This window comes from Thermobia domestica, chromosome 4 (genome assembly GCF_964235325.1).
Source record: "Thermobia domestica chromosome 4, izTheDome1.hap1.1, whole genome shotgun sequence".
In the NCBI taxonomy this organism is placed as follows: Eukaryota; Metazoa; Arthropoda; class Insecta; order Zygentoma; family Lepismatidae; genus Thermobia; species Thermobia domestica.
This window is the reverse complement of record NC_137457.1, coordinates 210,049,908-210,064,258: the sequence shown is the minus strand read 5'-3', so window position 1 is coordinate 210,064,258 and position 14,351 is coordinate 210,049,908. Positions and strand designations below refer to the sequence as shown.

General features: G+C 33.3%; 1 protein-coding gene across 6 annotated transcripts in view; it reads left to right on the top strand.

Annotated features, from left to right (window-relative positions):
- The window catches only part of exp (expansion), an 857,631-nt gene extending 850,457 nt beyond the window's left edge, over positions 1-7,174 (top strand). For 5 of the 6 annotated variants that reach the window (XR_014131199.1, XM_081755448.1, XM_081755447.1 and 2 more), the window contains one exon: positions 4,857-7,174. Coding sequence is in view for 3 of the 6 variants with exons in the window: in XM_081755447.1 (XP_081611573.1) it covers positions 4,857-4,969 (113 nt within the window). In the remaining 3 variants the exon portion in view is untranslated. Of the gene's footprint in view, positions 1-2,612; positions 2,721-4,856 lie in introns of all 6 variants that reach the window. The other variant, XR_014131200.1, reaches the window with a different exon arrangement.
- Positions 7,175-14,351: the final 7,177 nt, after the last annotated feature.

The following is a 14,351-nucleotide window of genomic DNA, read 5'->3' as shown; positions in this document are numbered from 1 at the left end:
ATTCATTTTCCACGTTTCAGTATGGAGTTATTGGATGTTGCTCGTTAAATGCATGAGAATTTACTATAAGTAATTTTACTTGTACTATAGTAAATCTTTAACAAATGTATTTCTTTGAAGTTATGTGGAAAATAGTGATATTCGGTATGTTTAATACTGTATTATAAAGTTGTGATATTTATGTCGTTTGCATATTTACAAAATATCCGGAAATTCCTGCAAGTAATTATAATGAAATCAACCTACACAGTTAAGCTTAGAACTATCACGGACTTGACAAAGATGAACTTATAGATTGAATATTTACCTTGTTGACATCTTATGGTTATGATGTGTTATGACTTTGCACAAGGATAAATCAGACACGTTTCCACACATCAATAATGACTTAGACTTGACAATACGTTATACCTACTGTAAGGGCAATTTTCATTCAAGGAAGTAAAATAAAAGTTATACTTCTAATTTCAACTTTTAACATAACTAATATCTGGTTCTCCCGCTATCGGTCGGATGTGCGTTAGCGGACCGCAATTAACTCTTGACTTAATACTACACGACACATATGAAAATGTGCTCGTTATTCTTTACAGCATTGTGTCATAACACATGTCAATTAGTTTAATCAGTCATTATTAACTTTCTGGTAAGAATTTAAATTTTTACACCGAATTTAAAATTTTCCTACCGTATGGAAAATTTATATGCTGGTATGAAAGTAAAAACTGAACACTTACACGGATGAGACATAAAAATAAAATATTCACATGGATTACTGGTAGAGACCTGCACATAATTGTAAAAGGGCTGAGTTTTGAATATAGAAGAATGCGATTACTGGCCATTGAAAGTCTGGGCTCGTCCCAATAGCTCGCGAAATGCTAAAGGAATGATAACGTATTGCCAGAATGCGCAAAATTGAGACTTAATGTTGGAGACATACTAAAAAGGTACAGACCAATCCAGTTTGTACAATTTACAAAGTTCGAATGATGGTGTATCGTGGGGACGCGGCAAGACGTATGTTTGCTCCACAGAACAGCGCAACAAGTTGTATAGAAATATCCACTGTTGAGGTGTTGCATATGCACGTCAGCACGGTTCCAGTTATTGCAAAGTGCACATAACAACCTCGTTACAGATTAGAGCTTATATTACAGGATATCAGTCGGGATCATCTGCAACCGTTTACAGGACGTAGGGCTATAATGGTTTATGTAGGTAGTCAGACTTCTAGTCACGCCACACCAACATAATGCCCGCCTCGAATGGTGTCACTAAAGAAGCAGTGGGATAAATGAATGGTATAGCTTTTTTGTTTAGTGATGATAATCAATTCTCTCTCGGCGGTGTTTATTGTTATATGCGGGTGTAGAGTCGATCGGGTATCGACAATTTATACGTATGCGGCAAAGACACAGGCAAAAGGCAAGTATCACATGGTGATGATCCATATCTTATTATTGCCAGTTACCTCTGGCGTTCATTAAAATAACATTAGCCAATCCAAGATAGATCCAAAACACATGTCAATTCATTCTGTGCTACTCTGAGAAACAGACCTGTCCCCTTTGAGTATGTGTAGAACTCGATTGGAAGGTCTCCGATCCGATCTGTAACTCTGACGAAATGTCACGACCAACTGTGCTACCAAGTGGAAGAAGTATAGAACGTAAATCCAAAGAATGGTATCTGGCACCTCTATGACTGTCTTTATTCGAGAATTCCAATATGCATTGCAGCTGAAGGAAGGTAGCCATGTACTGGCATGGCATTTTGACATCTTGTCTGGAGATATACCATACACTACCATGTACAGGGTACCACATATAGACTGTGTGCATAAAATTTCATTAACGTTGGTCTATGTTCACTGGGTGTTTATGTATCTTTTACTTTTACTATTATATATATTCATATTCAGAAATTATCTAATTAACTTTCTACACTTGATTTGAGCACTGCAGGTAACTTATCAAATTGAATTCATTCTCTACGCAGGAATTTTCGGATGCAAATAAAACAAAACATGTACATAGAAAATAGTAATACATCTTTGATATATTGAGGGGATCATACAAATTATACAATTAATCTTTTCTAAAAGACATTTGATACTTTAAAATTGACTTCCACTAATTAGGAAGATTTTGGACACAATTCCTGTATACAGTAGGAATTGACTAGATATAGATGACAAATTGAGACGTATAACATTTATATATTATTCTTTTCTTTGTGAAAGTAATTTTGAACATTTTATGCACTAATTAAGACGAAACAGTTTCACCATCATTAAATTGTTCATTAAAATAAATATACGTTACACTTATTCAATAAAAACAATCTGACACATCTCTTAAGTCTCCAACAATGAAAATTAATAAATTAGAAACAATTTATACCCTGACGTGAAAATAATATATTTAAGGTTAATTTACATCTATTATTTATTATTGATGCTTTTAAAGCAGTGGAAGGTAGGTAGGCAAATGTAAATCGAAGTTTAAAAATCTATCTTATAATATTTCTATCTGGTATTTTATGTTTATATTCGTATCGTTGGTTCTCCCCACTCATCTAATACAATTGATTCCCTTCCTAACAAATAGAATCAGAGTGGGAGAACTACTGGGATACATCGTGACACTTTTCGTCGGCTGCTTAGAAAGTTAATTACATTGAAAAAATAATTAAGACTGGTCCTTTGGTGGATTTAGGTAAGAGCATAAAAAATGTTAAAAGTTGTATGATCTATACGTAGCTAATATGAACACATTACTTCTATTTTGCTAAAAAAAAAAAAAAAAAGCAGACATTGAAAGTACCAAAGTCATCAAGTACTGACGTTTCTCTGCTGCAGTCACTTAGTTTATACTGCTTGAACTTAGTTGCAGAATATCTCAATAATGAACTTACTTAACCTAGTTGTATAATAGCTATTTTACTACACCAATAAGAGCACAAAACTTAAAATGGGGCAAGAAATATATGTTTTTTACCTTTAGCGCATAAACTAAAATTTTTGTGATTTGTAGTCTTAAAATTTCACCATTTTGCACAATTAGAAATCTAACAGTTTGTCATGTGCTAGGATTGTACTTACGAGTTTCACGGATAAAATTTTCAAACTAGGAGTAGAAAAGCCATGTTTAAACAAAAATACTTCTTATTTCATATTAATCATATTAATAGTTTAGATGAGTCTTTGAATATTTTATTTGTATTTTAATCGGGTGTTTTTACTTTGTTTAGTATAGTTGAATATTGATAATATGTTTTTATTTTATATTTCGTGTTTACACATTTTCTTGTGTGTGCATGTAATTCCTAAAACATTTAGCTCTGCACTTTAACCAATCTAAACATCACATAGAAATAGGAATAGAAATTTTCTTTAACAAAATATGATTTCAACACGCCAGTATGCATATTTTTCAAATATTGTTATTGGTGTGTCATTATAGTCTCGAATAGTATATACTTTGTTAACTAAAAAGTTGTTCTTGTTTTAAGCCTGAAAACATCCTTCGCTTTTACCTTCAAAATAATAGAGTTGCTCACATGAGCTGCTTTATAACATTTCAATATTACGTGTATGCCATTCACGTATACCCTTGCCATTCGAATTTGTACGATAAATATATGATTAAAATATTACTGGCCTCGTAAGTCTAATAAACAATTACTGTATTATGATTTTGAAAAAAATAATGCTCCGACTCAGAGGAAATCTACATATCATGAATAATATAAATGACTTACTGAAACACAGAAAAACTGACATCAATTTACCACTCTGTACAACTTGGACAATAATACTTAGACTATTGTATTATATTCTCTTTAATCCCTTTTAGAGAAATATGCCATTATTTTGCATGAGATACTAGTGTAGATATATTTGGAATGCTTGCTTGTAAGCGTAGAATGTTTGCCTGTAGATCTTGATGCATGCAAAAGCAAAGCACAATTTAGTTGTAGCGAATATACTTAGTACGCATCGCCATAAACTTTAGCAAAAATGACCATTTGAAAAGTAAACTCTTTAGATTACTTTAATTGTTGAATATAAATCAGTCAGTACCTTGACTTATTGTCATGATTATAAATGTTGCCTTACAAAATATTTTCATTTTTAATACCTTATTTAAAAAAATGATCAATCTGTAAATGCAAAATAATTTAATTTATTTCAAGGAAGTGTTAGCTTTAATTTAACTGCCCTATTTAGTAGTAAATTATTCACAAAACACACTTCATTACTTAATCACTACTTTGGAACATCACAATGACGAAATGTTTTTAAATATTGTGTTGAGATGCGTGCTATAATGAAGTTATAGATTTGAAGTGTGGATAGCATGGCATGTGTGTGCATGTTCTACGATGCAAATGGTGTTACCTTTTGTTTATACATACCAGTATATCATATCTTTAACATTATTAGATAATGTAGAGTTTTGTCTTATACGTATTATTTTAAGCTCAGTGTATTGTTAATATTACCATGTGAAATTATTACAGTAGTTAATCATTTTCATTCATAACTTGTTTATACATAAAAAGCTACAAAGTAACGAAATCGCAGTTTTTACTAATTTTAAGATAAAATATAGTGTATTTCTAATTTTTATAACGTATTTTTCTTAAAGAAATATTTAACAACCAGATTTTAATTAAACTGTATTCATCTGTATATTCAAAACTTGAACTGTGTTAAAGACTTTATTTCAGTAAGATATTTCTTTGAAGAATATTGTAGTAAACTCAGAAAAATTTTAAAAAGTTTGAATTAGTAAACATAAATGACTTATTTATTTCATAATTACATTTTTGTATTTTGATTATTTCAGATTCAGAAGCCTTGGATTCCCCTTATAATCACATATATGGTCGCCTTCCAATACCAACCAGAGGCTATATACCAGCACCTCCAAGAGCACTTTATGTAGGAGAATGGGACTGAAAATTACGTGTAGTAAGGCTAAATGCCAAGTGAAAAAAATATATATAAATAAGCGAAAACCGACAAAAAGTTTAAAATGTATTTAAAAAAGCAAAGATGAAGAAATTACAGTCAGTTAGATGCCAGAAGGTTTCCTAACGCAAGTTGTAAATAGTAATTAAGAAAAAAAAAGAATTTGAGTTGTGTTTGGTGTTAATAGGGTGCTGATATATATGTATACCTACACATAAAACAAAGACTTTTGTTAAATATCCCTTTCTCCATTTTGTTCTTGAAATCACTAGTGTTTTCTCTTGTCGAGTGTTGTATGCATGAACAAATGTTATTTTCTTTATTTTTGTGCCTGGATGCGTGCTGACACAGTAATATCAATTTATTATTAGGTTTTTCATTGTGTGAATGTGTGTGTCTCACTTTGAGAATATGCCACATGTGACGGAGGAAGCATTCTTATATATGTTAATTGTCATGGACATTGTTGTGTACTGTTTTTTCTATGATGAATTTTTCCTTTGAAAAAGAGAAATTATTTAATTTTTTATGATGTGTAATTGTATATATTCATATATATAGTATATAAGTAATTATATTTTGTGGAATATTTGAAACACCACCACTTTTACTACACAGAAACAGAAATAGATGTTTTATTAATTAGTAAACTTTCTGTATAATAATACGTGTACTCACTCTTTTGAATGTGTCAAAACGATATATTTTTGGTTTGTTTTATACATATCTATTTATACTGCTTCCTTTGTATATTGTAACGATATGCAATATAAATATATATGTACAAACCATAGAGTAGTCTGCTATTATCTTAGGATATGTAGGTGAAAAAATAGTGAAGAAAGAGTGTAATTTGAGTGTGTGTGTGTATGCTACATGCGAATGAAATATTGTGTGTGTAAATATATGTAGAAAGCAGCAGCAGTTATATTTTTAGCAATAAGACAAACTTTTCGAGTTTATGTCCTGCGTATTTTATTTATAATTTGTTGCGATAACAATTTTAAAAGTAAGTTGGATATATTATTGCATCAGGCACATTATATTATGCATTTAGTTTGCTTGCTAATGTCCCCTCGATAATACTATAAGCAAAATTATTGAAACTTTCATCGGAAATAAATGAATAAAATATGCACTGCATAAACTTCCAAAAAAGTGTTTTGTTTGCTGAAAATGTATTCTCACATTTATTGTGAAGATATGTGAGTAAGTAATGAGATTTGTTTGACAAAAGCTTTTTCTTTAGAAAAAAGAAAAAAGAAAGAAAAAGACAAGCTCTTTCGGACAAGTCTCGTATGTTCCAGCAAAAATGGAAAAATTGATCACTGAATGATTCAGTGCTTATTTTTTCTTTTACGATGTGTGCATGCACTGTGAAGATATTATTTTTAGTTTGCCAGAATTATTCCTCTGTGAATGTTGATAACCTTACAGTTTTTACTGGTTAATTTACACTAAGGATAAAGGAACTGTTTATCCTCAAGTTAATTGCACGTATTGTATTACCACAAAATGTGTGGGATATATAAGTGGAAAAATGTGTGTCGTGAAAGTTTGCTGAAAGAAGTGTAAAGAAGTGCGTGTAATTCGGTAAAGGGTTAAAAATGTCAAAGAAAAACTATAATTATTACATGAAAAGGGACACACATTGTTAGAAAACGTTTTCTGACTTTTATCGTAAACACAGTTACCGTATCAGTGCTAAAACGTACTTTTTGAGCTATGTTTCTTCTGTATATATGTTCTTTCTCGCAAGTATCCTTCAAGAATTTTTGTAACAATTACGTTATAGGAAAGTAATGCTAAAATGTTTAACCACAACAATTTCCAGAGTACATGCCGAACAAATCGTCATTTCCTTCTGTAATACACGTAGTTTTTGCTTTGCGTCAATTGGATTATAATAATGATTATAATATTGTTGACAAGTGCCAGCATTTTGAATTATGCAACAGACTTCGAAGGCTTGTTCAGCGCACTTCGTTGTATTCTGGAGACAGACGCTATAGTTTGTCAACGTGATATTGTGAAAGAAAGGACTCTGGATTAGTGTATTACTCTGTTGTATAATATATTTTTTGTCATATGTCTGTGTCTTATAAGATACAGAACAGTCATAATAATTGTTACACAACTTTTGTATCTCATAAGAGAATGAAATTACAGTGGTGGAGGATATATTTAAAAATATTTTGTTGTATTTTATTTTCTTTATGTTGCGTTCTTACCTATCCTTATTATTTATTTATTTTTGTAAGCAAGTAATCCTCACTGACCCTATTTTTAAGAATATTTAAAATATAGTAGAAGTTATAAAAGTACTGCTTCTGAATATAAAGTTCTTGATCTTGTTGCAGAATTACCGTACATTAAAAATATCAATATTTTTAATATTGCACATATATTAATGGGATTTATCACAGTTGTAGTACAGAATGGACTTTCTAAAGTATTCCAGAGAAAGTTCTGCATCGAAATTTATATAACATGTAGCACATGGAATAATCTGTGACCAATATCCCTAAAAGAAGTGCTGGAGGTGATCATCATTGACGTTAAAACACGCATAAAGCCTGGTGAACACATTGCGCAACAGAGTTTTTTGTTGTTCTCGTAAACCTGTTTTTGAAGTTACTCCACTAATAAAAATCACACACAGACAGATCAGGAGAACGCGGTGAACAATACTGGATGGACAATTCACTAGTAATTATGTCATGTGAAAGATTTGTTGAATTCACTCCATCGAGGTTTCGGTGAAGGTTATATCTCCATCTAGTTGAAAGTAGGTTTTCAATAATTCTTCTGTTATGCGTTTATTTACAAAGACATTGAAAATTTCATCCACATAACTTGGAAGCAGTGGCGTCGTCTTGTGCAGTTCGTAAGAGCACGTGAACCATCAAGTATCGTGGGCTGTTTGTTGCTCCTTAAGATATTTAATAAAGTGTAGAATATTATTATATTGTCGTTTCGTTTCTACTCTTTGCTTGCATTACCCCTTGCGTATATGCATTCCATCATCACCACGTTCACAACAGAGCAACGAGCGTGATAGGCTGCTCTGTGTGTAGTACGGAAGGGAAACGTGGGCACCTGAGGAGGGGAACTGCGGTCTCCTGACGTTCAAATTAAGATTTGCACGAGCAGCGTTGACCGCACTGTTGTTCACTAATTTCCAGTTACGTGGCGCTTTAAGCAGAATCAGAGTGAACTGCGTTGACAGCTGCTGTTGACTAATTTCCAGTAACGTGGCGCTTTAAACAGAATCAAACAATGAACTGCAACCTAAAATATATAGAACTACAATACTATACTACTACTATACTAGTATATTATAGTAATACTATATAACTCCTTCTTTCATTCAGTTATCTTCATTTCTTTTTGTCTTAATTTTTCGTAATGAAAATACACTAATAAAACAAACAAAATTACGGCTTTCCGAGGTCGAACCAAAGAGAATGGGATGTTTAAAACCCTTCCCCAGAGATTTTTAAGTTAATGCACAGTAAAATTAAATTTTAGTTTATTTTCAAGACTTTTTTTTTTTTTTAAATATGTATAATCTCTGATTTTTCTTTAGGCTACGGTTTTTCTCTACCTAAATAAACTAAATATTTGTAAGAAAAGTGAATAGCTAATCAAAACATGCTACACTTGGTAATATAGCTACAATGGTAAAATTTTACCTTCTGTTTTGTGGAAACCTGAAGGAAATTTTGGAATTGATTTTTTCAACATTCATCTGTAACACATGCTAAATAGAAAAAGACGAGTATTGAAATTTGCAATAACGTATGCTTAGCTGTAACCGGAAAATTTTTAATTTGGAGGGGGGCGGAAAAGTAATGAAGTGTCGTGAGATAACAATGCAAAAGTACATGGAGAAAGCGTTCCTAATTAAAGGTGCCTCTGCAACTATCATAATAATTTGATAATGACATGTTTCGTGTATACTGTTAACAGTTCACTAAACAGCATACAAGGCTCAAATATACGAGTTGATTTTGAGTTTAACGTCCCTTTCAGCAGCGAGGCTATATTATGACGGGACCTATTGATTAACGTGGAATCCGAACCACATGAGCTCCCTCCGGAAATCGAATCCGGGTCTCCCACGCCAAAGGCACGTACGCTAACCGTTTAGTCACGAAGGAGTTCTTCAAATATACGAGATAGCAGACGTTTGCAATCTTCATACTAATGGAGATTCCATTTAGTATATTGTAATATTGATGGTGAGTATGTAGAAAGAGAAAGACATACAACTAAATTCGTGAAAATCATAGCAAATAATCCGAAGTTGACTTCAGAAACTGAAAGTTGTGTTACCTGAAAGCATTTAAAGGAGTACCGTAGCCAGTGGCGTATTTAGGGGGGTGGCTTCCGGGCTTAAGCCCCCCCGAAATCTTAGTATAGTAAAGTAAATGAAATATATTGCAGAATTTTCACATTTCCAGGTAAAGCCCCCCCCCCCCGAAAGTTAGCAAAGCCCCTCCCGAAACAAAATCGTAAATACGCCACTGACCGTAGCTCAAAGTAGTCTCAGTGCATTAGCTGTAGTATCAACAGAGAAAAAAAAATGAAAAAAAAAAAAAAACTTCAGAAGACTTATTGACAAGTTGATTGCTCAGAAGAACATGAGAAGTAATTTCATATACGGATGAAATGGAGTATTTGTTTATGAACGGGTACTTCTTAATTATATGTAAATATATGTATGGTTATTTTCATTGATTGTTATCGTTTTTCTTATTTACAATACCGAAATAATTCTTTAATAGAATTTTCTAACGACTGTGTACTACCGAAAAATTATGTCACGAGAGGCCACTGCTTGGAAGTGATTGTTTCTCTAAAAATATAAATACAGCGATACAGTTTTTATAAACACAGTTGTGTATAATTTAGGAGCTGACACTACACAGAACAACTCACTCTTTGCATTGCACACAACGCCACAATTGAATCATTTAATGGAACATCTTTATAAACAGTATAGTTTTAGATTTTCTCCTGCCCAATAACGCGTATTTAATTACAATACGGCATAAACAGCTTTCTGGAGCAATGCTTCCAAGCAAACATTCACAAAACTGTACTCATGCTGGTTTATCGACTGCGTGCAACTGGTGTATCAATGCTACTCAATGATTACGCAAGATGGGGAAGGAAAGAACGCCCCCTGGTGCCTACACTTCCCCAGATATGTTGTATTGTAATGTGAGTCAAGTACTGAAAACTAAGGTAAATAAAAAATAAGGTAAGCTATCTGAATCATTATTAGAGTATCTGTTGCAGACATATCTGCTTTACAGCAGAATTTAATCGCGACACGTTGTTCGTCCTTTTCATCCATTTTGCACTTCAAGCTATTTGTTAAGACAAAAGTAGTTACGAGTAAATACTACATAGGAGCGACTTACTTCTGGTAAGCCTCCTAGTGAGCTAGTTTTTTCTTTCTTTTTAAATTTTTGAGAGAAAATTTACTGATTTCCAGCTTAAGTTGAAGAATTGTAATGGTACATATTCCTGCATCGAAAAATATTAGATTATTCTAACTATTGTAGTTGCAGCAGTAGAAGTGCTGCCTACGCGTCGAGAGAGGATTTCAAGCCAAAATAGAGACAAGACAGAACTCTTCCAATAGAAATATACATCTTTCTGAAACAAGACATTTTTGAATCTTCTTGGGGCAACACTTGTAGTGGAGAGCAGAGTTGTCGTGGGTCAATGAAAACTTGACCTCCGACCCACTGACCCACCACCCACCGTGACCCACTGTGACCCACTGTGACCCACCACCCACCATGAACCTTTCTCATCCACTCTGACCTACTCTGCCTTACCAAAATGCATTGTCATCAACTCTGAACACGATCCACGGCCTCTTCTGTACTGACTAAAGAGTTTTCACTTGTAATGATACAAAACTGTGAAATTGTCACTAATCGGAGTTTGAATTTCTAGTCAATCGCTCAAGCACCACTTTGTTACAATAACGGTGGATCTGACCTTTACGATATAATATGGTAAAGTATTTGTCAGTGGGGAAATTGAAGCACTTCGAGGTGGGGGGAAATTAGTGTGTGCCTAAAATATACTTGTACTAAGAGAGTATTCTTGCAAGTGTTAATTTCTGAACGCATTCCAAAAGAAACTTCTATTCGCAGGAAAATATCCCTGTACAATATGGAAAAGGTTATGGTTTCTCAGTTCACAGTATTCTTTCTCACAAAAGACTTGAAAAATCAGCTTTTCATAGTGTATAAAGGTGCTCGGGTACCCTATGTGAGAGCATTTCCATAAAGTATGCTCATAATTGTAATTTGTGTAATCACTAAAACACGACGTTAAATTTAAATTACAAATATGCATAATTGCAATTATTATGAATATTTATTCAAAGTAGTTTACCTAAAGCAAAGAAGAAACTTACTAAAAATTAGGTACAAAGTTGAATAACACAAATAAGCCATTAGTAATACAAGTATACATTTTCCATAACTCGTAATTTTCCACCTTAAAACAAATCTGAAATCGGGTTTATTTCCTGTTGGTAATTTTTCGTGGTAAATCATCCGCAGCGGAATGATGTCCATCCTTAAGCAACGAAATAACTAGCTCGTCTGCTTTGAGCTTATCTAGCGGTGGTCCATTAACATTGATGAACAACAAGTTAGACAATGTTTGAGCACTTAGTCTATTTCTAATATCAGTCATCTGTAAATTCATAAATGGGAAATCCCCGTTCGCACTCTGTCGTGAAAATTGATAATACTTCTACCCGATTTCTGCAACTCCTCATCGACAATCTGATAACTAAGTCTGATAACTAGTTTTCTTGGTCAGTTTTGAAATGTTCAGCAAGAAGTATCATCTCTCTATCACCATACAACATCTTTTCCATATCGACCATGTCAGTTAGCAATGTCGACTCATGAAGAACAGAAAATTCATCTACCACGCCTTCGATAGGGAATCTTGTGAATAAATTATCAATTAAAGCATGATAAACTGATGATTTCTTATTTGTTTATTAATTTTATTTTTTGTAATTACACATGAAGGTTTGATGCCATTACCAAGTTCCCTCCTCTCTATAGAAAGCGAAAGGGAACGAGGTTCCTGGAAAGTGTTCAGAGGGGAATGAGAATTTCCCTCCTTCTTCCCCTTCAATTACCACACTGATGTTTGCCATGTGCCAAATTACGAGGAATTTCAATTAAATTATCATAGTATAATTATTTCCTTGTTGAATTATCGATACTTTTCACTGGAAAAAAGGATGAAATTTGAAAGTTCCAAATCAAGGTAAGTAAACCAACGTAAAGGGGGAAAAAGTGTAAAATTTTCCATATAATTATGCGTACAATCCAAACTTAAAATTTCCGTGTAATTAAGCTTACAGTACAAATTTTATTCCTATTTTTCTCACAACTTTAAGGGTTGATTGTCCTGTGCTGTAAGAGCTCCATATAATAAACATAAGCTTCAGCAATTATTATAGTAGAAAGCAATGGATATATGAAGCCAAGCACTGTATTTTTTGTTTCTGATTTTTTTTCTTAAATAAAATCGATCGTTTTTGATCATTTTTACAAAAGAACTCACTACCAATTTTCCATATATAGAAAGTGCCTCCCCCCCCCCCATAAAGGAGAATTTTAAAAAAATGCCAGGACACATTCTGTTTATTTTCAATACACTGAATTTCAGCTCCGTAAGTTTAATGGCGTGCGAGATACTATTTTTTTTTCCGCAAAAATTCGGATCCTCACTACCTCCTTAGGATATTATGCATTATAATGGAAGCAATATAACATCCCAGTATGGATTAAGGTCTAACTATATACCAAAAGTAATTTCATTTGACTTTGCAATTTGACCGTGATGATCAGGCACACATAGTTACATTCAATTTTTTATATAATATTTATATATTACAGTGATTCAAAAATGTATTTTTTACAGTAGTTAGCTCCTCTAAAAACTCACAGGTCTCGAAAGCCAAGTAGTAGTATAAGTCCTATTGCTATTATTACAATTAAAAATATCAATATCCAAAAGTGCGTGAAGTTCTTTTTTTCACTTGGTTAGATATACTCACCTCAGGTAAGTAAACAGAAACAAATGGAAAAGGAAGGGAAATGAAGTCTTGAAAGTAAAACGAAGACAAATTTACCAGTCTTCAGAAGATGGAATTTAGATTAGAATTTACCATGTGTTTACAATGCAGTGAGCAGAGTGGGTCGGTAGATCATACTAAGTCGGTGGGTCGCAGTGGGTCATGGTGGATGGTGGGTCGCAGTGGGTTACAGTGGGTGGTGGGTCACATGCTGTTGACCCACGACCTACTGACCCATTTGGAAAGCTTGACCCACTGACCCACTCCATCTCTGGTGGAGAGCTCACTTTTGATAAGTGCTGTTAAATTTTGATACGTGCAAATTAAATTTTTGCTAAACAAATGGATGCGGATAGATCCTCCTGGAGGATCAGTTTCCTCATTCCATTATAATTAATTTCTGTCAGTCTTTACTGTATCCTTTGAACATAATTGAGGGAAGTTAAATTTTATTATATACTGTTATTAAACAAATTTAATCCGAGAAGTAACCAGGAAATGCAGACAACGAATACATACTGAAGGGATTTGCAAATCATTGGCACATTTGTATATAGTCATTTATCAAAAGGAACTTGTACACCAAACTTCCTTTCCAAAATTTCTCTCCTCAGCCTATATGTTAAGATAGATATCCTTGCATGGAAACTTCAGAAGGATGAAGAATGTATGCTTTTGTTTACCACAATCCCTACAAAGAATTGACAGCGAATGCCTGGCTTTGTTTCTTTTTTTGAGATCGACGTTTTTGAAATAATACAAATACAGTAAATGAAGCAAACGACTTGAGAACGCTCTGATCGTCACTGGTGGTAAAGCTGTAGAGCAGTGTTTTCTAATCTCTATTCCGCAGACCTCCAGAAGGTCGCGAGACATTGAAAAAAATTTCCACGGAACATTTTATTTTCATTAAACTTTATCTAATTATATTCACACACTTTGGGTATTTGTAATGTACAATAAGCACTTTTAGGTAAAACTTTCGGTTTCATTTTGTTTCGTGTTTCCCTATAACTCGTCTTTGACTAGGGAGACCCGGGTTCAATTCAATTTGCATCTCACATTGTAGATCTACATCTCATATAGCCTTACTACTGAAAGGGATGTTTAACTAAGATATTCTAAGATAAGGGCAACAGTCAAGAAGTTAAATTTGTGACGCAGTCATTTAGAGAAAGAAAAAGACAATTCCTCTTACACACTGAGTGATTTCATTGATTTCTGGGAACTCGTTTT